This window comes from Python bivittatus, unplaced genomic scaffold (assembly GCF_059951505.1).
Source record: "Python bivittatus isolate LINGU-HERP-01145 unplaced genomic scaffold, Pbiv_v1 ctg000610_np1212, whole genome shotgun sequence".
Classification (NCBI taxonomy): Eukaryota; Metazoa; Chordata; class Lepidosauria; order Squamata; family Pythonidae; genus Python; species Python bivittatus.
The window spans coordinates 28,743,820-28,768,079 of record NW_028277088.1 but is presented as its reverse complement, the minus strand read 5'-3'; the positions used below and the strand labels follow the sequence as shown (position 1 = coordinate 28,768,079).

The following is a 24,260-nucleotide window of genomic DNA, read 5'->3' as shown; positions in this document are numbered from 1 at the left end:
TATTATTAAAAACCTACAGGTACCATTGTTCTAAATTCTGACCACTGCTGCTTTCAAAAGATTAAGCACTGAAAATAAGAAATATTTTTATGCCAAAGCCATGATGATTAGTAAATTAAAATTTGTATTTTCTTTCTGAGTATTATAGTAAGTAATACTTGTTTATTTTTATATTACTCAAGTTTATGTTTTAGGGTGAATTACCAAATTATTTATATAGATATTACAAAATTTTTAAGATATCTGTTATCTATATGCCTTGTGATAGGAAAAAGAGAGTTTCCATTTCATTTAACCATTAGACATGGCATAAAACTTGAAAGTGACAGTTAGTCCTCACTTAACAACCACTCGCTCAGTGACCATTTAAAGTTACAACAGTGCTGAAAGAGGAGGACTTATGACCAGTCCTATAATTTACAGCCATCACAGGGTCCCCGTAGTCACATGATCACCATATGCAACCTTTCAGCTTCCCGCAAGCAAAGTCAATGGGAAGGCCATCAGGAGGTCACAAGTCATGGTCATGTGAGACCATGCTTACTTGCTTAACAACCCACAGTTATTTGCTTAACAACAGCAACCAGAAGTCCCGGAACTGCCATCATAAGTCAGCACAGTCATGTGATTTTTCAATTTACAACTGTGTTGCTTAGCAATCAAGTTTCCAGTCCCAATTACTGTTGTTAAGTGAGGACTACCTGTACAGAGTCATTTTGCAGAAGATGACATTCTTAAGGATATCTGGACCCCTTTCATTTGGGTTTGAGACCCAAGATGGCAATAACTGCACTTGTGGATGATCTCTGGCAGGATTAGGATGGTGGTAATATATACATTCTGACTCTCCTTTATCTCTCAGTGGATTTTGTTACCATTGATCATGAAATCCTTTTGGATGGCTTAGGGGTTTGGGACCATAGTGTTACAGTAGTTCTCCCCCTTCCTCTGGGATCAGTTCTAGTTGGTGTTGGTGGAGAGGGGAGGTCAAATCCTGAGCCCACACTTTGTGAGGTTCCTCAGAAGTCTACTCTCTCTCCAGTCCTATTTAACAACTATATGAAGCGGCTGGATGGGGTTATCCTGTTGTAATGCGAATGACCTTGGGAAACAGGAGGGAGAGCTACAGACTGGACAACTGGCATGTACAAGATATCTCAGCCCATATAAGGAGGGTGGGTGTGGGAAACATTTTAAAAGGGGCCCTCCCTAGTTTTCCACAGAGTAAAAGGAAAGGAGGAGAGAAATACTTTCAGTTGTGTCAGATTCAGCCGATAAAGATAGAGCTAGTACTCCTGGTTGTGCTTCTTGTCTGGACTACTTCACAAGGCTAGCACCCATACAGGGAATTAGTTGTCATCACTATGCTGATAACATCATTAAGCTTATGCTGCCTTGAGACCCTGAATGGAAGGTAGGATATAAATCCAATACATACATACATACATACATACATACATACATGAATAAAGATGTCTCTTAAAGGGGAAAAAAAAAAAGAAACAAAGAAACTGAAGTCAAATTAAACAACAAAAGCTAACTATGAAACATCATACAGAGAAATATTAAGATCAAGTCTTTCCCTTTATATTATTGTTTCACAAAGTAAACATTTAAATACTCTATTATCGTAGATTGTTGTCTTAAAATAACCATGTTAAATATTTTTATGAACATCAATATGGAAATGAAGAAGGAACTACATAACATTTTCAAATCTTCATCAAGAAAATGTGCCAAATATAACAGCTCGGGTAGAAAATAAAGGGCCCGTTAGGGGCAGAATTTCTAGATCTAGCCTGCTTCAATTAGGTTGATCAAATCAGAAAAGGAGAAAAATAAAAATAAGCTTCCGGGCCATCACAGATCCAATCATATCACCTCTGAAGCCTTTGACATCTTGGATACTAGGTTACTGTAGACAACAAATCTCCTAATAAGCCAATTATAGTTCCTTGATCACAGCATATCAGCACATCTCCCTGCCTTCTAAATGATATGTGGTTTATCGGAACTGTAGAAGCTGGTACATTTCTTAGGCAAAGCTAAAAGAGCAACAGGTACAGATAGCTTTTTTCCTCTTGCATACCATATACAGTTAGAGACATAAAGTGATGCCTTATGCCTTAAAAGTATTTCATATTCCTGTACAGGACAAATTTGTCCCATAATATCCAAATTATAGTTCTGAAGATATCCTATTCAAAGAAAAGATACAAAAGGAATGCACTGTAAACTCAAACTGTACTTCACATCCCTAACAGAAGCAAAAACACAAGCTAGAGGCTGTATGATTTTTCTCAATGATTCCCTGGATCAATATGTTCATGAAGGAACAAAGCAGCATGTACACAAATTACAAAAGATATGTATAGTAAGCTATTACATACTACTTAACACTGATTTCTATATGGGCTGCTTTGTTGCTTGCATACAATATTACCTAAAACAGATTAAAAAACAGAAAAAGAACCAGAGAAGACTGCATCAGCTCTCCTTAGTCAAACATACTTTACTCTTCCAATAACAGAGGGAGGAAAAAGGCCAGATAATACTTAGGCATCACAATTCAAAATATTTTCTTGTAATATTAATATATACCAGATTACTTTAAAAAGGGGGTAGCAGTCCATATCCAAATTTATTATTTATATATACACACACACACAAACTCAAACAGTGTTCAGTAGGACTTATTGCCAAGTAGATTTTCATAAGATTACAGTTTACAAAGCAATCTACTTTAGAATACTAAAGATTTTAAAATATACAGCCGAATTTCAGTTCAAGGAAGTAAATACAAAAATTAAGCCAGGAATCTCTATTGGTATCACTCTCTACTGTTCTTTAATCACTCTGTAATATACTTTTTCTGTAGAGTTTGGGGAGGGGACTGGTTTGCATAAAACTTCCAGATGCTTCAGAAACAATCATAACATTAATTTTTAATAGCTTAAGTATGCAAAAAGGTTGTTGTTGGCAGGAAGGAGAGGGAAAATCATTTAACCTTTCTTTCGAATTGTTTACATGTCTCCATGGTGTGGGTGGCATATAGTGGTCTGTACGCAATAATGAAGTCAGAAGAAGAGATTCCCTGTCAATTTTAATTCTGCGTACAGGAATGAGCTTCTTGTACTGCCTTCTTATGTCAAAGTCAGTTCTCTATTACAGTATTTAAAAGCCTACTTGCTTGGCTTGGCTGCAAACATGCTTATTCATTTCAGGAATCTATTGCAAATACATTCTGTTTGATATAAAACTCTGGAAGTTTTCAAAGGTTTCACATCATTCATATGAAAACTGAAGAATCAGCAAGAAAGGCAACTTTCTAGTAAGTATCTTAAGATAACTATGTTATGCTAGGAAATAATTAAACAAGTTAACATTTTAAAATCTAGCTGAGTACCAGTGAGTCCATTATTGTTTACAGAACAAACCATATTACTTAATAGTAAATATTGCATAACCAACAACTGTCACCTCTAAAGTAAATTCTAGGAACCTAGTTATTCATTTTATGGGTGTGTACTTCTTTTATAGAGAGCTCAGAAACCAGTATATAATACACCTCACCTCCTAAGGCAGCTTAATAAACATAGACATACTGCAAAGTCAGATATGCAACAATGAGAACACCTAGCATATGGATTTTTGCACTAGGAAGGAAAATTAAACTATAATAAACATTTGGTCTCAATGTATTCACACCACCACTTTAAGAATACTCTAATACTCTACCAGAAAGTATCCAATTTACATTTTTGCCAATTATACAATGCATTTGTCCAGTGGGATAATCAGCACAATCATAATAAGAGCCAATTCTGACAGGAAAACTTATACTTAAAACATATAAATTAGAGTCCTGTAACAATTATAGGTGCAATTCACTGTGAAACTGGCAATTTAGCATGTACCTCAAACCACTTAATCTTTCTTGATACTCTTTGGGAAATATCACTGAACTCGGTGCAGTCATTTTAGCTACTGAACTAATATTTCATCAGCAATCTTACTTAGACAGTGAACACTTATTAAAGATCACACCAAAAAAATAGTCATATCTGACATTATTTAACTTAAGATTAAAATAATCTTAGCACTCAACCTAAAACCCAAGTAATGCATGAAGTTAATTTTACTCATTTCAGTGAAGTATTCTATTTTTTTAGAATTTACACTTTCATTAACATTTTTTTTAAAATTCCCAATGCCATCTTCTTTCTATACAATTAATTTTGCCATAAGTGATTTTTCAATGTGCTTTCATGACATTAACACCTAGAACATCTACAATTTCATAAAACAAAGAACTCTCTTAAAACCTGATGTTAAGTATTACAGAGAGAGCCAGTTTGGTCTAGTGGTTAAGGCACCAGGCTAGAAACTGGGAGACTGTGAGTTCTAGTCCTGCCTGAGGCACAAAGCCAGCTGGGTGACCTTGGGCCAGTCACTCTCTCAGTAGGAAGTAGGCAACAGCAAACCACTTCTGAAATCCTGCCAAGAAAACTGCAGGGACTTGTCCAGGCAGTTGCCAGGAGTCGACACTGACTTGAGGGCACAAAAAAAAGTATTGCAGATGTTAAAAGAGCCAAAAAAGTATTTATAGAATTGCTTCATTACACTTTCTTTCATTCTGATTTCAATACTTGCCCATTTTGCAGACATAAAAAGTCCCTCACTACACTTGTATTTTGCCCTACAACACATTGAACAGTAGACAGAAAAGAATCAATGCATACACCTTAAAAACTAAACCTTCAGATATTCTGATGCTCAGACCAGAGAGAAACTCACTGGAGTATAGTTACAGATTACAGCCTGCACACACTGGCTTTCTGCACATGTATACTAAACTGTAGTCCTAGTGCACTCTCTGCACTACTGCAATCTGTTAGATAACAAAAGTCAGGGCCCACAGCCAACTTTAGCAAAAAGCTAGGTTAACATCCACAGACTTTTCAGTAATCATTTAAAATTTGCAATAACTCAAATTCTTGATCAGAAAACCCAGCCACATGAATTTAAAGACACCTGTCTTCATCCTTTCCCACCTCTCAGGCTTCTTTTGACCTTAATCAGCCACCTGGCTTTAATAGAGCCGTATAAAATCAGGGCTCTGAATCAAGGCTTGAACTGTACTTGTTTTCAGTCCAGCAACCTGTATCTGATACCAGGACTGAATCTAAGTCCATATACTTTTAAGGAGCCTCTGTTTATATTTAAAATGCTTCCCTTCACGTATGGATCTAAACAGCAATACCCGATCCTCAGCACTCCTTTCTTCAAAAAATATTAGTGTTCCATGACTTAAAAGCAAACTTTTTATACCGCCCGAAAACAGAGTCTCTCCCTAATTATTTACAAACATCCCAGGAGTTACTAGAAGCGACTGCGGGGAGGGAGGAGGGGAAAGATGAGCAGAGATTGCGCAAAGCTCTTTTTCAGGCCACCGAAACCCCTTCGCGCGCAGGGTCGCTTGCTTTTAAAAAGCACGGCCCGGGTTTCTGTTGGTTTTAAAGATGGGAGTAGGAGCGCACAGCGGAATGAGGCCTGCAACCCTGAATTCCCCCCGTCCCCTTAAAAAAAAACAAACCAGAGCACTTAAAAGGGAAGGAGAAATGAAGCCAAATACAAAGCCGCAAGTAATGGAAGAACTCTTAAAGAGGTAAGGAGAGCGACCCGAGGCATTTCGATGGACGTCGGAGAGGGGCAGAAGGGTCACTTCGGAAAGGAGGGGAGAGGCCAGCGCTTGCGAAGCGACGGCGAGAGCCCAGAGGCACAGCGAAGAAATGCCAAGCGTCGCCCCCGTCCACCCCCCGCCCCAAGGCTGGCTCGCTTCCTTCAGCGCCCAGGCAAAACATTCCCCTTACATCTTCTGTACGGGTTTCCGCCGCTTGCGGCTGGCGTAGGTGACATTGGGGTTCATCCTCCCGCCACGCCACAGCTCCTCTTCGGCCAGCAGGGCTTCCTGCAGAGAGTTTTGAGTTTTCACTCCCGGCGACCGACGGGGAGGCAAGGAAAAAAGAAAGCTCCGGCCGGCCGTGCCAGATAGCGAGGGCTTCGAAGGGGCTTTTTCGGCGAAACGAGCCGCGGCTCCACCCGTTGCTGGCCCGGCCCTTCTGGCCGCGCAGATCCCCCTCTCCTCCCGCGACACGGAGTCCCCTGAGAGGCGGCCGACTAAGGAAGGCGAGAGGCAGGCAGGCAGGAAGGCGGGGGGCAGAGCCAGGTGCTCGGCGCCGGCAGCACCCACTCCGCGGTGGTGTTGTCGTGGTCGCCCTCCTCCTCCGGGCAGCCGCAGGGCGGGGTCTCCGAAACAGGTGCGGAGGCGGCTGCCGACCGGCCGACCGACTGACTCTCCCCTCCCTTCCCCTTCCCTCCCCTCCCCTTCTCGTCAGGAGCAGAGAGACCGAGGCGGCTGCCACGGGTAGAGGCGAAACCTCCCTTCCCCTCCGCAAACCTCGCCTCGCCGCTGTCGTCAGCAGCGGCGTCCTTCGAGGAGCGGGCCTGGCTACGTCTCGTGTTTTCTCCTCCCACCGCCGATCTCTGGCTTGCTTCCCGGGCTGCAACAGCTCGCAGCCGCGGGCTCCGAGTCAGGCAGCGGCCCGGCCAGGCGGCCGGCCCTCTGCTCTCCCCGCGGCCCGGCCCACAGCCCACCGAGGAGGCCCCGGTGCGGTTCGGGCAGCGGAGGGGAGCCGGTGCCCGGCCATGCTCGGAAGCAGGCGGAGGAAAGCAAGCAGCCAAGCAGCAGCCTGAAGGCGAAAAACAAAAGCGGGTAGCGGACTTCTCCGTCGGAGCCGCAGGAGGATCCCCGGGTCGCTTTCGCACACGGCTGCCTACCTTCGGGAAGCCCTTGGGGGCCCTCGGAAGGCGGATTTGCCTCTTTGTAAATCAAGCGCAAGAAATATAGGCGCGACGGAAATAGTTAACAGGGGGATCTGCCTCAAAGAAGGCCGTCCACCCCCCGTGAGCGGTAGGACGCTATATCGGCATAACATGGGCTGTCCCCACTGAATTCTGCCTCTACTTCAGCTGGGGCCTCCATAACCTCTGCTGGAAGGGCGGAACATCTGACTTCCCTCCGAGATAATGGGTGACAAAGCCTAACAGATTTTATAAATCTAGATGCTGTCCTTGAATGTTTTTTTTTAAGTGGGGGGTGTTGATTAAAATACTATCTTAACACCGATACCACTAAAACATCTTAAAGTTGTTTCATTCTTTTGCTAGGGATAAGAAAACCTTTTTTAACCGCAAAGAAGGAGAAAGATTGTGCCAGGGCATCTTTGTGCCATGATTAATTTCAAGTGGAGAAAAGCCATGTGGGTAGCAAGCTTCTCCAACCTGGTCCCTCCCCATAAATTGGACTGCAAGTCCCAATCAGCGCAATCAAAAATTCCCAGGTTGAAAATGGTTGGGATAAAAAATTCACACTTTTTACATTTAAACTACTGTCGTTTTTAAAAGTTATTGGAAGTAGGTATTTCCTTATGCCAGTACAAAGGAGAATAGTTCTGGGCATAAGGAATCTGGGCCCTCTGATCTTAAAATTATTAGATCCAAATGAATTTAGAAATCTGAGGTGTGCAAGGATATTCTTAAATAAGGGACAACATGATTTATTTTTAGGAGGTAGATGTGTTGTGGAAAGACTTCCCAGACATGTCTTTAAAATGAGATAATCTCTTTTATTAAAATTATTTCATATTAAATATTTTACTATGAAAACATATGTCCCTGTCTGCTTAAAAATATTTTCCCATGGCAGCTTAACTAAAATAAAATATGATCCAGAAAGCATGTAATTAGCTATAGATAAAAGAGAAACAAAATAAACATAATACCAAAGGGCATCAATCCTACATTAGAAACTCTCATATATTTATATTATGGAGGCAAGAGCTGTATTTTTCTGAAACCATTTTTTCCCAAAATCACTGTGCTGTGCTTTTCCTTGGTTTATCTAAAAAATAAACATTGCATAGAAATTAATTTTCTGAGCATGTCCTATTATATATTTGTCTTTAATTTTAAAATACTGTATTGTAAAACCTTGATTTAATGGACTACTAAATCGCAATGATTTACTCAGTTTACTACTTTTTCCCATAGCTTCTAGTAACATACAAATTTTATATATGAGGTGCAAGCTGTTATAGGTTCAGTGATGCTTCTTGTAATGCATTAAAAATTCTAGCATATGTAGGCTCCAAATTATATCTACTTGATCTCAATGGGTCTTAATTCAGAATAGAGAGACTTGTTCTAGGAAACAGGCTGTTTCATCAGTTGCTTTTAATCTACACTTCTGAGCACCCACTTTTCAAGCAAAGGTAGATACGATTGGAGGAGAGGCTACAAAATAAATGCATGGGCATAATTCTTTAGTTCATACTGCTGATACAGGTAGTCCTCAGTTAACAACGTGATTGGGACCGGCAACTCCATTGCTAAGTAACACAGTTGTAAAGTGAAAAATCATGTGACTGGTCATTAAGCAAATCCCCATGGTCATTAAGTGCAATGTCATGTGACCGCAACTTTGTCAGAAGCCAGCAGTGAAGGTTGCAAATGGTGATCACGTGACAATGGCACACTGCGACGTCGTGATTGTGCTCCAGTTGCCAGGGGCCCAAATAGCAATCACATGACTGCAGGGTCGCTGTGACAGCTGCAACTTCAAGAACTGGTTGTAAGTTTCCTTGTTCAGCACCATCATAACTTCAAACGGGAGCTGAACAAGTGGTCACAAAGTGAGGACTATCTGTACTTATCTTTTTTGTTACTGCCATATGTTCTATGTATATGCACTTACATTTTATGCATTTTAATTCTAAGCAGAGCTGAGACAACTCATGTAGGGTACATGTTTATGTGTGTGTGTGTGTGCACACACATATACTGGGAAGGAAACTAGGCTAAGGTTCAAGGGTACAAGATATATGGTGTTCCAGAGGGCCTTGAAGACCCGCCTTTTCTCTCAGGCCTTGGGCTAGGATGGTTAGCGTCCCCTTGGCTGGAGATTAGTTGCTGGTGGGATCTTCTGGATGTGTTGGCTTTACCATCTTCTGTTCTCTCTTTTCTTTGTTTATTGCCTGTTTCTGTTGTGTTGTTGTTATGTTGTTTGATACATTGTGAGCCACCTGGAGTTGTTTGAAATTGGAAGACATCGAATTGAAAAAATAAGGAAATAAATGTACACAATCCTGACGAGATCAGGGTCAGTGGATCAATAGTAAGTTTTAATAGTTTTCCTTCAATGGAACTGTATTTTTCCCCCAGCTAGGAGTATTGGATTGGGGCTGCAAAGATCCAGCTGGCCGCTAGAGCTGAACATTTCATATCTCTCTGTTACCATCTCATGGTTGCCCAGTTTCTTGCACCCCAGGACCAATAGCTCTATCCTGTTGTGAGGACTTATTTGCAGATTAAGAAAGGTATGTACATACACACCTGAAGTAGTGTATACTAGTAGTACACAATCAGCAATCGGCTGTATGCATTTATAAGAGACTGAGGTCAGGCATGCCATTAATCCTAGTCCCATGGACAGTTGCCCTGAAAAATAACACAGGAAGAACTGTATGGAAGCCTAACTACAATCAGGAGCATGTTGAGGTCAGTGTGGTACAATGGCTCATGCATTAGACCAGCACCAGAAAACCCAGGTTCTAGTTTATTGTTAATCACTTTGGGCCAGTCATTCTCAGCCAAACTGCCTGTTATCACTGAGTCCATGGTCTACAATTTGGCTGTTTGGGTAGCGATCCCTTTTTCCCTTTTAGCACAACTCCAACATGTAGGAAAGAGTTATTTTTTAATTTAACATTGGTAAATAGCAAACAGATTAACAACAAAATGCAAATGTTCCTACATTCTACATTCCAAATATTCTCTAATATCCAACATCTCCCTCCTCAATCATTAGACAAATCCAACCAGCATGAAGCCTGCTTCCTCATTTTTACTAGAATGCCAAATTTTGGGGAGCATTGAAATCTATATCTAGCAATGGTATACAGAGCAGTTTCCAGCTGCAAGAATTTGGAATAGGTAACAATAAGCATTTGGCAAATGGGGATTTTTACAGCTCTTGTCTCCATTGTTCCTAGGCCATAAGTACGACTAGTCAGATTCAACTCTTTGAAACATCAAACAAGGCAGTAAAACTACTTCACGGCGTCCAGTTCTGCCAATATCTGTTAACTTTGTGGCTCACAACGTGGTCCTGAAGCAACAGGATCAATTAGGGTTCTTCAGCAAGACCACTGAGAAGCAAAAAATGTCTTAGTATAAAGCACATGCCACCTTTTCCCTCATAGCTCTCATTCCTTTTAACTTTCCACACAAGATTTCTCTAGGATAACCACTATTAGATGTAGTATGTTCTTTCTTTGGCTTTACATCCCTCACAGGGTTGTAACTTAATCTTGATCTCCTGTGCAAAATGCAGAATATAAATCTAATAAATGATCCCAATTGGATGGAAGCCAACGTAGGACTAACAGGCTGTGCAATTGTGATATCTGCTCCAATGTGCAAATATACAGGAAACAATTAGCAGGATAGCCATTTTCCTAGTAATGCGGGGATATATCATTCCTATCAGGGACATCATCAAAGTGCCCAATAGTCTTTTGAAGTCTCTCACTGACATTACTTGCACTGCTGAGATTGGTGTGGTTTCCCACTGAGAACTGTCAATGCATTTTACTCATGTCAGGCTCTGGAAAGCTGCTACCTGGTTTTATCTTAATGTAAAAATGCTTGGTTGGAGGTTGTACTTTTCTGTATTTTGAGGAGATTTTATCCTGGCCATGACCCACTTTGCATCTTTGCTTGCCGGTTGAAGCCCCCTCCCCCTTTTTTTAAAAAAAAATATTGTGAAGTTTAGTCCTCAGTCAAAAGGATATTCTTACCTCCTGTATATGGTTAAGTCTTGAAGTGGAAAAATAAAGCTTCAGTATTCAGTAGAATAAATAGGCCAAGGGAGTAAATCTTGTTGAATCTAGTGGGATTTCAAGTTAAATAAGTACTTAAAATTGCACAGTAACAGATCCAAAAAGTTTATTTTTTTCAAATTAGAATGTGATTTAAATTCCAGTCTGTCCCTGTACAAAGTCTAAGAAGTAAAATATGTGTTCAAATTATTTGTCAAGCAATGATACATTTTGAGAATTGGAATCCATTTCTTTAAGGCAATAATAAAGGTAATATTGCATCTTAATTCAAATGCTTAGTAAAATAACCTGAAATCCCTTTGGCTGCAACCCTGTCTTTGAAACCTTTGATTAGCAATCTGGTTTAGGGAAACTGCCTACAAATAATACTAGAACTACTCAAAGAAATTGGCTTAAAGATTTTAAACTTTATATCTTACAATGCTTTTGTGTGGGAGGCTTCAATTGTTTCTGTCTCATGGTTTAATCTCTCTCTACTAAAGTGGACAAGAATAGTCTGGATAATTTAGCTTTCACACTAGGCATTGTATAGTTGAGCAGTTTCTGTGAGTAGTTTCTTACTCCTTAAAACAGTATTAAGTGAATGTAAATGTATATTTCTGTCATGGTCCTGTTCTTTTTTTTTGGAATGTGACTTTCGGTAAGGTATAAATATATGCAGATACATGTAGAAATAAGTTATGGACAGACATGTGGTAGTTGGAAATCTCCAGAACTGATCTTAATAGGAGTTGGCTATTATAAGAAGCTTGACAATTTACTTTCTTTTGGGGAGGCAAGGGGGAGATCATGGTAAATTCAGGGTTACTTTCATATACTTTTGGATATATGATTATTTGCAAGCAGTTTTCTCTAACCTGCGATTTTTACTGCTGTACAAATTACTATGCCCACATCTGTAATATATATGTGCTGTTTTTTTTAAAAAAAATAGAGAAATGCAGTGTGACTTTTGGAACACTGCAACTATTGAAGATAATTGTACTATGGGTTCATGTATAGGTTCAGGAAAGATGACATTAGGAAGTCAGACCAATTTCCCTCTATCCTTAGCTGGAACAGTTCAATATTTACTTATTTGGAATGATTTTGAAATATAATATGTTTCACTAATCTAGTATTTTGTCTAACACAAACATGCGAAAACAATAACTTATGTGTTTTTCCAACAAGTTCTGATATGGTTTGATTAGGCCAAGCTAAATTCCAATTACACTTATAATCTAAGTCTCCCAAAAACTGTCATGATAGAGAAAGCCACACATTAACAGCTTTACCTCTGAATCGAAGCCAAAGACTGTACAACTTTTATACAATTCTTCCTTAAGAGAACAGTTGTGTATATTACCATGTTTGCATGCAAATGTCTAAGATCCTGTTGATTGTAAATAAGATTTCTTTTCAAGTTCCAACTTTTTTAGAACTTGTTGCTCAGTGGGATAAGGTTTCAAAGAGTATCACCTAGTGTAAATGCAAGGAGAACAGGCTGAGGACCATGACTGTCCAGGTTTACTATCTAGTGTTAATACTTCATATCTTCAAGCAAATGCCTGACCATAACTATAATTGTAGTCCTATGCAGATCAAAGAATAAAGTGAATAATAATAAACCAATTAATAGTAGTATCCGTCCATTTAAGCCTGATTCATCAGTCAGATGTCTAACAGTTAAGAATAAGATTAAACCTAACTAGGAACAGAATTAGTTGTTTCACTTCCATGGGTTTTTGGTGGGACAGGTACTAGACAGAATATAATGTAGCTAATTCTCCTCTCCACAAAATCCATGGTGGCATTTGTAAACTACCTATTCTTTCATTTAACATAGAACATAGCTACATTTAAGAACAGTTAGTCTCATTAAAGAGCCTCCCCTCCCCCAACATTTTTTTAGAACAGGATAGAAATTTGCCAGATTGTATAGATATCCTTAAAACTGAAAATAAAAACAGTGCAGATTTATCCTAATTCATTAAGCCTCAATTAAGTAAAACCAGATTGATCATGGCTGATCTTGAAAGCTAAGCAAGTTCACACCTGATTAATTCTGGTTGGAAATATCAAGGTTGTCGACTACAATAGGAAACTGAAAAATCTGCTGGAAGAAGGTAATGGCTAATGATGTTTATTTAGTTACCAAGAAAACTAGATGTCTGTGAACATGAAATCTCCCAAAAATAAGCTCAAATTGAAGATTAGAGATAGCTTTAGCTAAAAAGTATGCCAAGCTGACTTCACAAAAGAAAATGAGGTACAGGAAAATCACAAAAATTAATGGCAAGTAATTAATATTCTGTTTTAGTTTCCAGCTCTTAAGAACCAGAATATTGCATAGTGTGTCAGTATCTGCATGTACTTCCATGTTGGTGAGATATAGACAATAGTATGTTGGCTTGCAAGGTATTCTTTAGATCAGAGATCTAAACTTAGAATATTCTAACATAGAATAGCATGAGCATGCATTGGATAAAACTTTGGTCTTTGTCCTTGTGGCATATTGGCCAAAATGTGGCCAAAATGTGCTGAGAATTAATCCCTTGTTATTATCCAGAAATGTTGCAAGTGGAATGAGCAGTGGAGAACATGTATATTGATGGCCATGGAATACGGTAGTTGTAAGTAATTATACAAGATGAGTATATGATATAGAGTATGAATTAATGAATGAATAAAGTTTGATATATTCTTGGTTTGTAGTAGTGAAAAAAAGGGAAGGATGTAATATATCTGAATGAAAATGGTCTAAAATTATGGAGGTAACAAATTCATGTATAAAAGTAAAGCTGGAGGTTGAATTGTGAATGAAAAGGCTAAAACATATATCAAAAACTATGAATTGGTACCATCTGTGTTATATATATGAAATTAGGAATTCATAAGTTCCATGTTACATTTCAGCAAACAGTGATAATAAATGAACAAGATATGAGTTTGGGGGGAAACTACAAAATTCTGAATGAATGCAATCTGAGGGGAAAAGTTGTTTTGTTAGGTAACATGCATGGATGGGTGGGAAAGAGACAAATAGTCAGAAAAAAATGTGGGCCATTCAGAGACAGACCCAAGAATGTATTAGTGATTGCTCAGTGAGTATCTGATTAGAAAAAGATATATTTTGAATATCTGATTTAAGCAAATGAATCTGAAAGCATGATTGATTTGATAATGATAAAAGATTGAAAGAATTAGTAATGGATACAAGGATAATGAGAGTTTCTGTATGTAATACCTTCTTTTTTGGAGGCATCAAAAGTTTCGGGGGTGGGGAATGGACATGAAAGAAAAGAAACTAAAGTAGAACAACCACAGGAAGAGAAGGTATGAGTTTTTTTGTGAGAAAGTATTAGAGGACAAAGTGGTCTCCTAACAGATTAATGGAAAGTGGAAACAAGAAAAGATTATTTGGATATTGCTTGGAATAGTGTTAAAAGAATTATGTTTCAAAGTGCCATAAAATGTGTGAAGTTATATCAGTGAGAAACATGAATAAGACTGCTTGATGGAATGAAGTGAAAGGCTGTAGATGAGGATAAAAATCCGTATAAGAAAATGATTACTGCAAAAAATAAGGACAAAAGAAAGTTATTAGTAGGTGGAAAATATTAAGCCAGGAGCCTCTAGCAAAATGAACAGAAATAAAAATGAAAGTGATGAAATGATTTAGGATGAAACCGAAATGATGGAATGCTGGAAGAAATATTCTAGAGATTTGCATAGGAATAACTTTGATACGTTAAAGACCAGAATTGGAATAAATGTTAAAAATGTTCATGTCCAAGAAAAAAAAAAGGATGAAAAGAAAGTCATAAATGTTGTGAGAACATTAAAAAGCATTTAAACTGCAGGTACAGATGTTGTCAGCAGCATGATGGAATTATACAAATGATGCAATCATTTCCCTACAGCAGGACATCTGATGCCAGTACGTAAGTCATAGCATTTGCATGAGTACAATGACTATACATGTTATTATTTCTTCCCTCCCCTGCAGATACCCAAGAACAGTATAACTGGAGGAATGTTAGGGTTGGGTTGAGTTTGCAATTTGTTTAATATGTATATGAAAACTGCATCTGTGCTTGGGATTGGAAGAATGCCATTATTGTTTCCGTATGCAAAGGGAATGGTAACAAGAATGAATGTGAATGAAAAATTATTGCGGGACTACTTTATTAAGTGTGCCTAGAAAGGTGTTTGGCAGAATTCTGATTAAAAGGATACAAGAGGTGATAATGAGCAAAATTTAGGAAGTATAAGTGTGGCTATATGCCAGCCACAGAGTGCAGATCAGAGTTTTGTTCCTCAGCTGGTCACTGTGAGCAAGAAAGGTTATTACTGATTTAGGCAAAACATAGAGTTGAAGGTTAGTTGCTGAATGCATTAAAAAGTATATGGGCTAGGGTTAGGGTGCATGCAGAATGGATGTAAGGAATGAAGCTTGTTTCTCAACACTTTTTTGTTATTCTGATGAAACTTTGGATTCTGTAGCTGCCTCTCATAGATTGTATGAGACAACAAATTATATGGATTTGAAAATTACTGTATTGAAGACCAAGATACTTGCATTTGAAGGGAAAAGAGATGCAAAAAGCAATATATTATGCAAAAGTGGCAAAAATGTAAGATGTGCAAATGCTGGTAGAAAGGTAGTAGGTAGAATGTGATTGTTTGGGAGAAATAACATTGTCAAAGTGAAAATGGCTATATATAAGAGTGTGCTCTGCCTGCTTTGTTATATGGAAGTGGGAATTCAATATATCAGGGAAAACAAGTTGAATGCATAAGATACTTAAGATGTGTGTCGTGAAACAAGAAGAGGTAATGAATGGCTGATGAATGAATACAAACATGAATGACCAGTATGAAAGAAGTTCAACCATTTTCATGGTTTTGTCATATAGAAACAATGACCAAAGATCATACAGGTAGTCCTCGACTTATGGCCACAACTGGGACTGGAACTTCTGTTGCTAAGTGATGTGGTTGTTAAGTGAGTCACACCCAATTTTATGACCTTTTTTGCTGTGGCTGTTAAGCGAACCATGTGGTCATTAAGCGAATCCAGCTTCCCCCATTGACTTTGCTTGTCAGAAGCCTCCTGGGAAGGTCACAAATGGCAAACATGTGACCCCAGAACACTGCAACCACCATAAATACATGCCGGTTGCCAAGTGCCTGAATTTTGATTACATGACTGCAAGGATGCTACAATGCAAGTGCTAAGTGCGAGGACCTGTCCTAAGTCACTTTTTTAGTGCCACTGTAATTTTGAACAGTCGTTAAACAAATGGTCGTAAGTCGAGGACTACCTGTATAGTAAAACAAATACATGAAGAGGGAGAGAAAGGGGAAAATCTAGAATGTAATGAGAGCCTCAGAAAGAGAAAGGTGAGAATTTTAAAGAAGAAAGGGCAATATAGGAATCAGTATACAGATGTTGTTGAAGCAAGGATAGCTTGCAAAGATAGAACAACATGGAGAGGTATAATGAATGGTATTATATAAACTAGATTTAGTTAGATTTCCTATTATTCTTTCTTATATCCTGTTTTAATTCTTTTGCTTGTTGGTGTTCTTAGTCTTTCTGCATTGCAGAACAGTGCTTACCGTAAAAGGAAATAGTGTGATGGCTATGTATGTTTTGCATAGTGAAAATAACATGGCAGTTCTCATGTTCATTAAATTATAGCTATGTAAGAAGTATAGAACTCTGGATATTTTTATCTTTTTCAAGAAAAAAGTCAAGTGGTAGTGATGTCCACAGTCCCCATCTCTCCATCCACTACAGTAGTGCCCAGCAGGGCCTCTCTGACCCTTGTTGTTCTGTACTGCCATTCCCCACATTATAGCTAGAAAATGCAGCTAGTCCAACCTGTTCAGGTAATTGAGGGAATCTAAACACTGATCAGCCAGTGTTGTTGTTATAATGATTGTTGACCTTCAATGATCTTGGTCTACAATATTTCTTATAGCTCCAAATAACTGGCTAGTATCCCTGAAATCTAACCTTATCTGAAACTAATCATATTGAGCCCTTCTCATTACAGTAATACCTCGGTTCATGAACGCTTCTGTTCACGAACAATTTGATTCACGAACAGCACCGTTCACAAAATTTTGCTTCCATTCGCGAACTCTGCATCGGGTGATGAACACGACCTGCGGCCATCTTCCCTGCTCTGACACGTGGTCGTGGCTTCCTGTAGGTGAGGGGGACTCTCCCTCCAAACAATAACCACCTCCCCACCCGCCTTCCTGTCCTCCACACCAGAAGTCGCCTCAAGCAAGGTTAGTGTTCTCTGTCTTCATACTGTACTGTACTGTACAGTGGTACCTCGGGATACGAACGCCTCTACTAACGAACTTTTTGGGTTACGACCAGCTCCGGCCGCAAAAATTTACCTCGATGTGCGAACTCCGCCTCGGGGTACGGCCATTTTTCCGCCCTGACACGTGGTCAACGGCCATTTTCCCGCCCCTGACATGTGGTCCGCGGCCATTTTCCCACCGCGGCGCCCAGCTGTTTTCCTGCCGTGCCGCACCCGGCCGTTTTCCCGCCGTGCCGCGCCCGGCCGTTTTCCCACCATGCCGCGACGCGCCCAGCCGTTTTCCCGCCGCGCCTGGCCGTTTTCGCACCGCGCCGCACCACGCCCGGCCGTTTTCCCGCCCCTGACGCGTGGTCTGCGGACGCCAGAACACATTAACGGTAATTACATTGAACCTTATGGGAAAATTTGCTTCGGGATGCGACCAAATTCGGAGGGCGGAACGGATTAACCGGATTTACATTGAACCCTATGGGGAAATTTGCGTCGGGTTACGACCAACTCAGGATATGCCCAGAGTCACGGAACGGATTAAGTTCATATCCCGAGGTACCACTGTACTTTGTTTCATATTTTTGTGGTTTAAAAAAAAAATACATATGGTTCAGAACGGATTAACCTTATTTACACTGAACCTTATGGGGAAATTTGATTCGGTTCGCAACCAATTCGGTTCGCGACCAGAATTGCAGAACAAATTAAGTTCGTGAACCGAGGTACCACTGTATTATGCTTTTGGGGATATGAAAGAACTGCAGGTTAGAACAGACAAGGAAAGATTAAGAAAGAAGTAATTTAAAGAAATTCAAGGGTTAGATGAATTACATCCCAGGACACTGAAGGAAGTAATAGAAGTGATTACAAAATTACTTTTAGTAACTCTAGAGGTATCGGAAGACTGGAGGAAAGCGAATGTCATCTCCACCATCAAAAAACTTATCAGCTTGACATCATCTGTATTAGGCATGGTCTTTCAACAGATCATCAAGCAGCATAATTGTGAGCATTTGGATAGGTTTGCTATAATTAAGAGGAGCTATAGTTGGGAAAATAATCATGCCAGATTAACTTTATCAGGGTAACTTTGTCAGAGTTACTACCATACTAGATCATGGGAATACTGTAGCTCTGGTGTACCTGGACCATGGAAAAACCATCAGCCTAATTGCTCATGATATTCTCTTAATAAAATAATAAAATATGGGCTAGATTATACTAATTTTAAATGGATGGACTGGTGGGCTGAATGACACATCCAAAGAATGCTCATTAATGGCTCTTTTTCATCTTGGAAGGAAATATCAAATGAGGTACCAAGGGCTATCTCCTGGTCCCTGTGCTGTCAACGTTTTTATCAATGACTTGGATGAAGGAGTTCAGGGGACACTTAGCAACAGATGGGAGAGGTGGCTAATACTTTAGGTGAAACAGGGAAGATTCAAAAATTTCTAGACAGGGTTGAGTGGTGAACTAAATGAATCATATGGAATTTAACAGGAAGAAACATAACATTCTGCAGCTGGGTAGAAAAGTGTAAGGTACAAGTATAGGATGGGTTAGACATGACTTGGCAACATGAAAGGGATTTGGGTGTCCTTGCTGACCACAAACTAAAGATGAGCTAGTACTGTGATGCACCTGTGAAAAAGGCAAATACTATCTTGGAGTACATTAACAAGAATGTAGAGCCCAGATTACAGGAAGTAATTATTTACTCTATTGTTCCCTGACCAAACCTCATTCTAGAGTCCTGTATCCAAATCTGAGCAGCACAGTTCAAAAAAGACAGTGACAAATTAGAGAAAGTTCAGAAGAGCGAATAGTGAACTTCTGTTTATCTCTGTTGAATTTCATCTTGTAATTTCAGCCCAATCTTCCAACATAGCAAGATCATTTTTTTCAATTGTGTAAACCAGCTTAGCTTTGTGATCTTTGCAGATTCAATAAGCATACTTTCTATACTTTCATCAATCATTTATTTGAAAATCTTTTTTTATAATCGTAGGCTTTTACCTATCTGAGACTTGCCTTCAAACTCATACTGAATTATTATTGAGTACAGTGGTACCTCGGGTTATGAACGCCTCTGTTAACGAACTTTTCGGGTTACGACCAGCTCCGGCCGCAAAAATTTACCTCGGTTTGCGAACTCTGCCTCAGGGTACAAACAGGATACGCGGCCATTTTTACGCCCCTGACACGTGGTCCGCGGCCATTTTCCGCCCCTGACAAGTGGTCCATGGCCATTTTTCCGTCCCTGACACGTCCGCGGCCATTTTTCCACCCGTGACACGTGGTCCGCGGCCATTTTTCCACCCGTGACACGTGGTCCGTGGCCATTTTCCGCCCCTGACATGTGGTCGTAGGGAGGGGGACTCTCCCTCCAAGCAGTAGCCGCCTCACTGTCCTCCACGCCAGAACGGATTAACGGTAATTACATTGAACCTTATGGGGATATTTCCTTCAGGTTGCGACCAATTCGGGGTGCGACCAGAGTCACGGAACGAATTAAGTTCGTAAACCAAGGTTCCACTGTAATTGCTGAGTCTGGTGTTTAGCCAGCTATGGGTACATATTGTCCATACAAAGTCTAACAATAGCCTATTCCATTCCACATTTATAGTATTATCAGCTGGATAGCATGAGAAACTTTTGTAAAATGTTTTGCTGAAATCCAGATATATTATACCCACATCATTATGATGTACCAAATTAATAATCCCCCAAAAGAGTTTTAAAAGTTAATCCCTCCCTCCCTCTGATAAATTGATGCTAGATTGTAATAATCATTGTGAGTTTTTTAGAACTGGTTGATCTAAATCTTCTCTACTGTTCACAGGGTAACTGGTCTATAATTACCCGAATCTTCTTCTCACCCTCCTACCCCTACTGATAGTAAGCCCATCTATTGTAAATGTATCACTACAAAATACTGTAGCATAGGTCAGAAATAGAATCTATTCGTTGAATGCAGAAGATTGCAGGTGTAATCTCTGGCATCACCAGGTAAAGCTGAGATTGACCGAAGCCTATCAGAAAGCAGTAAGTAGTCTAGACAATGATGAACTAGATAGATCAGTAATGCAGCAATTTTTGTTGCTTTAAATTAAAAATAGTTAAAAAAAGAACAATCCTAGCATTCAGGAATTTAACCTGGAGAAAAGTGAGTTAAGACCAACAGCTCTTCAGAAATGCCACATTCAGTAGAGAGTTCTAAAGTTTAGAAATATATTTTCTTTAATCACAAAGATAAACAATTTTTTCCATAGAGCCATAAATATATATAAACACAGCCATATTATATGTGTCTTTTAATCCACGGGGCTATAGATATGCAGGCCAAGATAAATCCAGTCCATTTTGTCATCTGTGGGAGATAGTATTTCAGTTCATTTTGTTTTATGGGTTATTTTTAAAAAATCAATTTCTTAATATGAAGAATTTAGTGTGCAGTTTCCCCGACATACATAATTTTTGACATTAATTATCATAGATATTATGTATGCAAAGGCTGCTGCAGCAATCATACAGCTTGAGTGGATGATTGCTCTTCAATGACATCACCACCATGCCTTAGAAAAAGGAAGGATTTTTTTACACTCCACATGTATGGTATAGCGTGCAAGCGTAGGTATTGCCTAAACAATAAATTTGCGTAAATAAAGGATATCACTCATGTGAATATAAGCATTTAAGAGTTGGAAAGCTATCAGTTTTTAAGTCATCTTGAAATGGTCTTTCTAATGGCAGTGTCCTATAGATAGGAAATCAGAGATATGATTAACCCCCCTTTTTAACAAGATGTAGATGATACAGATTCACAATAGCATGCAGGTCCACCAGAGACAGTGATGAATGTACCAAGATGAGGAGAAAGTAGCTAAGCTGTTACAGTCAATCCATGCTCATTATTGATGATTGAATAACTAAGCCTCATCTCTTCTGTATGAATGCTGAATATGAAAGTAAATTTTATAGTACAAAAAAATGGTGAGGAAGAAAGGGGGAGGGGGCAGGAGAAAGAGTGTGCCGGCTACTATACATGTAAAAAGTAACAATTAAGATATTTAATTTTTTGCTAAGAGTTTACATTCCTTAGATAGGTATTATAAATATTCCTTTTATAGGTAATACTCAATTTACAACCACAACTGGGACCAGAACGTCTGTTACTAAGCAATGTGGTTGTTAAGTGAGCTGCGCCCAATTTTATGACCTTTTTTGCCATGGTTATTAAGCAAATCACCACAGTCATTAAGGGAATCCAGCTTCTGCCATTGACTTCGTTTGTCAGAATCCAGCTGGGAAGGTTGCAAATGGCAATCACGTGACCTGGGACATTGCAACCATTACAAATACATGCCAGTTGCCAAGCGCCCAAATTTTGATCAGATGACCATGGGGAAGCTGTGATGGCCGTAAGTGTGAGGACCAGTTGTAATTCACTTTTTTCAGCACTGTCATAACTTTGAATGGCCATTAAATGAATGGTCGTAAGTCGAGGACTACCTGTAATGTCTCTTGCTAATCTACGAATACATGTTATTCATGGTTATAGAACAGCAGATTTCTAAGAAATTCTTGATTGGGCACTGTCCTTGAGTTGGCCTAATGTGGTAAGGAGTTATGGAAGTTCTAATCACTTTCATTACCTGAACAGAAATCAACATCCATCAGAAACCAATTTACCAAGAAACCAAAACCAAGTTTTAATCATAATTAAAATTGTCTTTTTCTTCAAAGCTAGTCATAGGGTTGAAATGTATTTTCATTCAGGGTCATGTTACAAGTTATATCCATTACCTAGCACAACAATACTGATACTTAGACAGTTTACTCTGAATGAATATAGCACTGAGTCTTTGAACTGATTTGGGATCACTGCATAGCTACTTTCCTCTTGAGAGAACAGTTTCAAAAGGGAAAATTGGAGAGACAAACAGACAAATGATCAGTTGTTTGAGAACTATCAGTTGACTAGAAGAGGAAGAGCTTGGGTTCAGAGCAGCAAAAGAAGAAGAAAAAAAGTTGCCGTCAGAGGCCTCTATAAGACTTCCCATAGGACCTGTTATAGTTGGGCAGATGAGCTTCAGTACCTCTCTTTGGCCAGTATATGGGTCACTCTGGAGACTAAGAAAGCTGAAGCTAGTAGCTCCTTCCCCTCAAGAGGTACACAAGTGATGTAGACAGTAATTTGCTGGGTCCTAGATTGAGTTTCCTGGGACTTACATTTGTTTTATATTTTGGACATTCAGCAAGTATTTTCTGTTTCTCACAATGCATTAATTCAACAGAGAAGGAAAGGAGATTGTTTTCCCTGAAGTCCCCAAGATTAAAAAAAAAAATTATAACAGCAAGAGGAGACAGATGGACATTATAACATGACTACTCTTGCTTCACCCAAACTGTGTCCTCCCACCAACTCAAGGTGGACCTTAGCTAGATTTCATCAGAGGACCTTAGCTAGATTTCATTGTCAGCTAACCAAAGTAAACAACTGCACAGGGAAGCTGCTTCCTTACAAGCAGAGGAAGAAAATCTTATTGCTAAGAAGGACATTCTTTTAAGTTCTATGGCACTCATTTCCAAATGATATGCAGAGGATTGTAGTTGATTATATACTCTGTCAATACAACATGTTTGTGGTGAAATGACATTCAGACCTTAGCCATTTTTATGAAGGCAAATTCAAACCATACTGGAATGTTAAAGAGGTTCTTTTGTAATAATTTATTTTTTTTAAAAAAATCAAAGCGGCCCTGGTGGAGAAAGAATATAAACATTGAAAACAGGCAGAGTGATCATTAGACTTATTTATTTATTTATTATTGAGAAGGAAAAAAACACACATGGGAAGTGCTTTAACAAAAAATGAAAGAAATACAACAAAGAAAAAATGTGTTAATATGTTATAACAGTAAACAATTCTATATATACTTATCTAATGCAAATATTCAAGTACATATTTATTTCTAATACATTTCTATGGCTACCATTTTTTGAACCTACTGTTGTTGTTTAGTCGTTAAGTCGTGTCCGACTCTTCGTGACCCCATGAACCATATTGCGCCAGGCCTTCCTGTCCTTCACTGCCTCCCTGAGTTTGCTCAGTTTCATGCTCATTGTTTCAGTGATGCTATCTAACCATCTCATCCTCTGCCGTCCTCTTCTCCTTTTGCCTTCAATTTTCCCAGCATCAGGGTCTTCTCCAAAGAGATCTCTCTTCGCATTAGGTGACCAAAATATCCGAGCTTGAGCTTCATTATCGATCCTTCCAATGAGCAATCAGGGTTGATTTCCTTTAAGATTGACTGGTTTGACCTCCTAGCAGTCCAGGGGACTCTCAAGAGTCTTCTCCAGCACCACAGTTCAAAGGCATCAATTCTTCGGCGCTCGGCCTTTTTTATGGTCCAGCTCTCACAACCATACATTACTACTGGAAAAACCATAGCTTTGACTATGCGGATCTTTGTCGGCAAGGTGACGTCTCTGCTTTTTAATATGCTATCTAGGCTTGCCATAGCTTTCCTCCCAAGGAGCAAGCGTCTTTTAATTTCATGGCTGCAGTCTCCGTCTCCGGTGATCTTGGAGCCCAAATAAATGAAGTCTGTTACTGCTTCCATTTCTACCCCTTCTATTTGCCAGGAATTGATGGGTCCAGATGCCATGATCTTAGTTTTTTTAATGTTGAGTTTCAAGCCAGCTTTTGCACTCTCCTCTTTCACCCTCATCAAGAGGCTCTTTAGCTCTTCTTCACTTTCTGCCATTAGGGTGGTATCGTCCGCATATCTGAGGTTGTTGATGATTCTCCCTGCAATCTTAATTCCGGCTTGTGATTCTTCCAGCCTGGCATTTCTCATGATGTACTCTGCATATAGGTTAAATAAGCAGGGTGACAGTATACAGCCTTGTCATACACCTTTCCCTATTTTGAACCAATCGGTTGTTCCATGACCGGTTCTAACTGTTGCCT

General features: G+C 39.4%; 2 protein-coding genes across 2 annotated transcripts in view; one reads left to right on the top strand and one right to left on the bottom strand.

Moving 5' to 3' along the window:
- Positions 1 to 6,444, bottom strand: part of AHR (aryl hydrocarbon receptor) — a 53,789-nt gene extending 47,345 nt beyond the window's left edge. The window contains exon 1 of the mRNA XM_088150666.1: positions 5,874 to 6,444. Coding sequence (XP_088006792.1) covers positions 5,874 to 5,929 — 56 coding nt within the window. The 5' untranslated portion in view covers positions 5,930 to 6,444. The remainder of the gene's footprint in view (positions 1 to 5,873) is intronic.
- Positions 5,516 to 24,260, top strand: part of AGR3 (anterior gradient 3, protein disulphide isomerase family member) — a 131,580-nt gene continuing 112,835 nt past the window's right edge. Inside the window, exon 1 of the mRNA XM_088150668.1 lies at positions 5,516 to 5,668. The gene's annotated coding sequence lies outside the window, so the exon portion shown is untranslated. The remainder of the gene's footprint in view (positions 5,669 to 24,260) is intronic.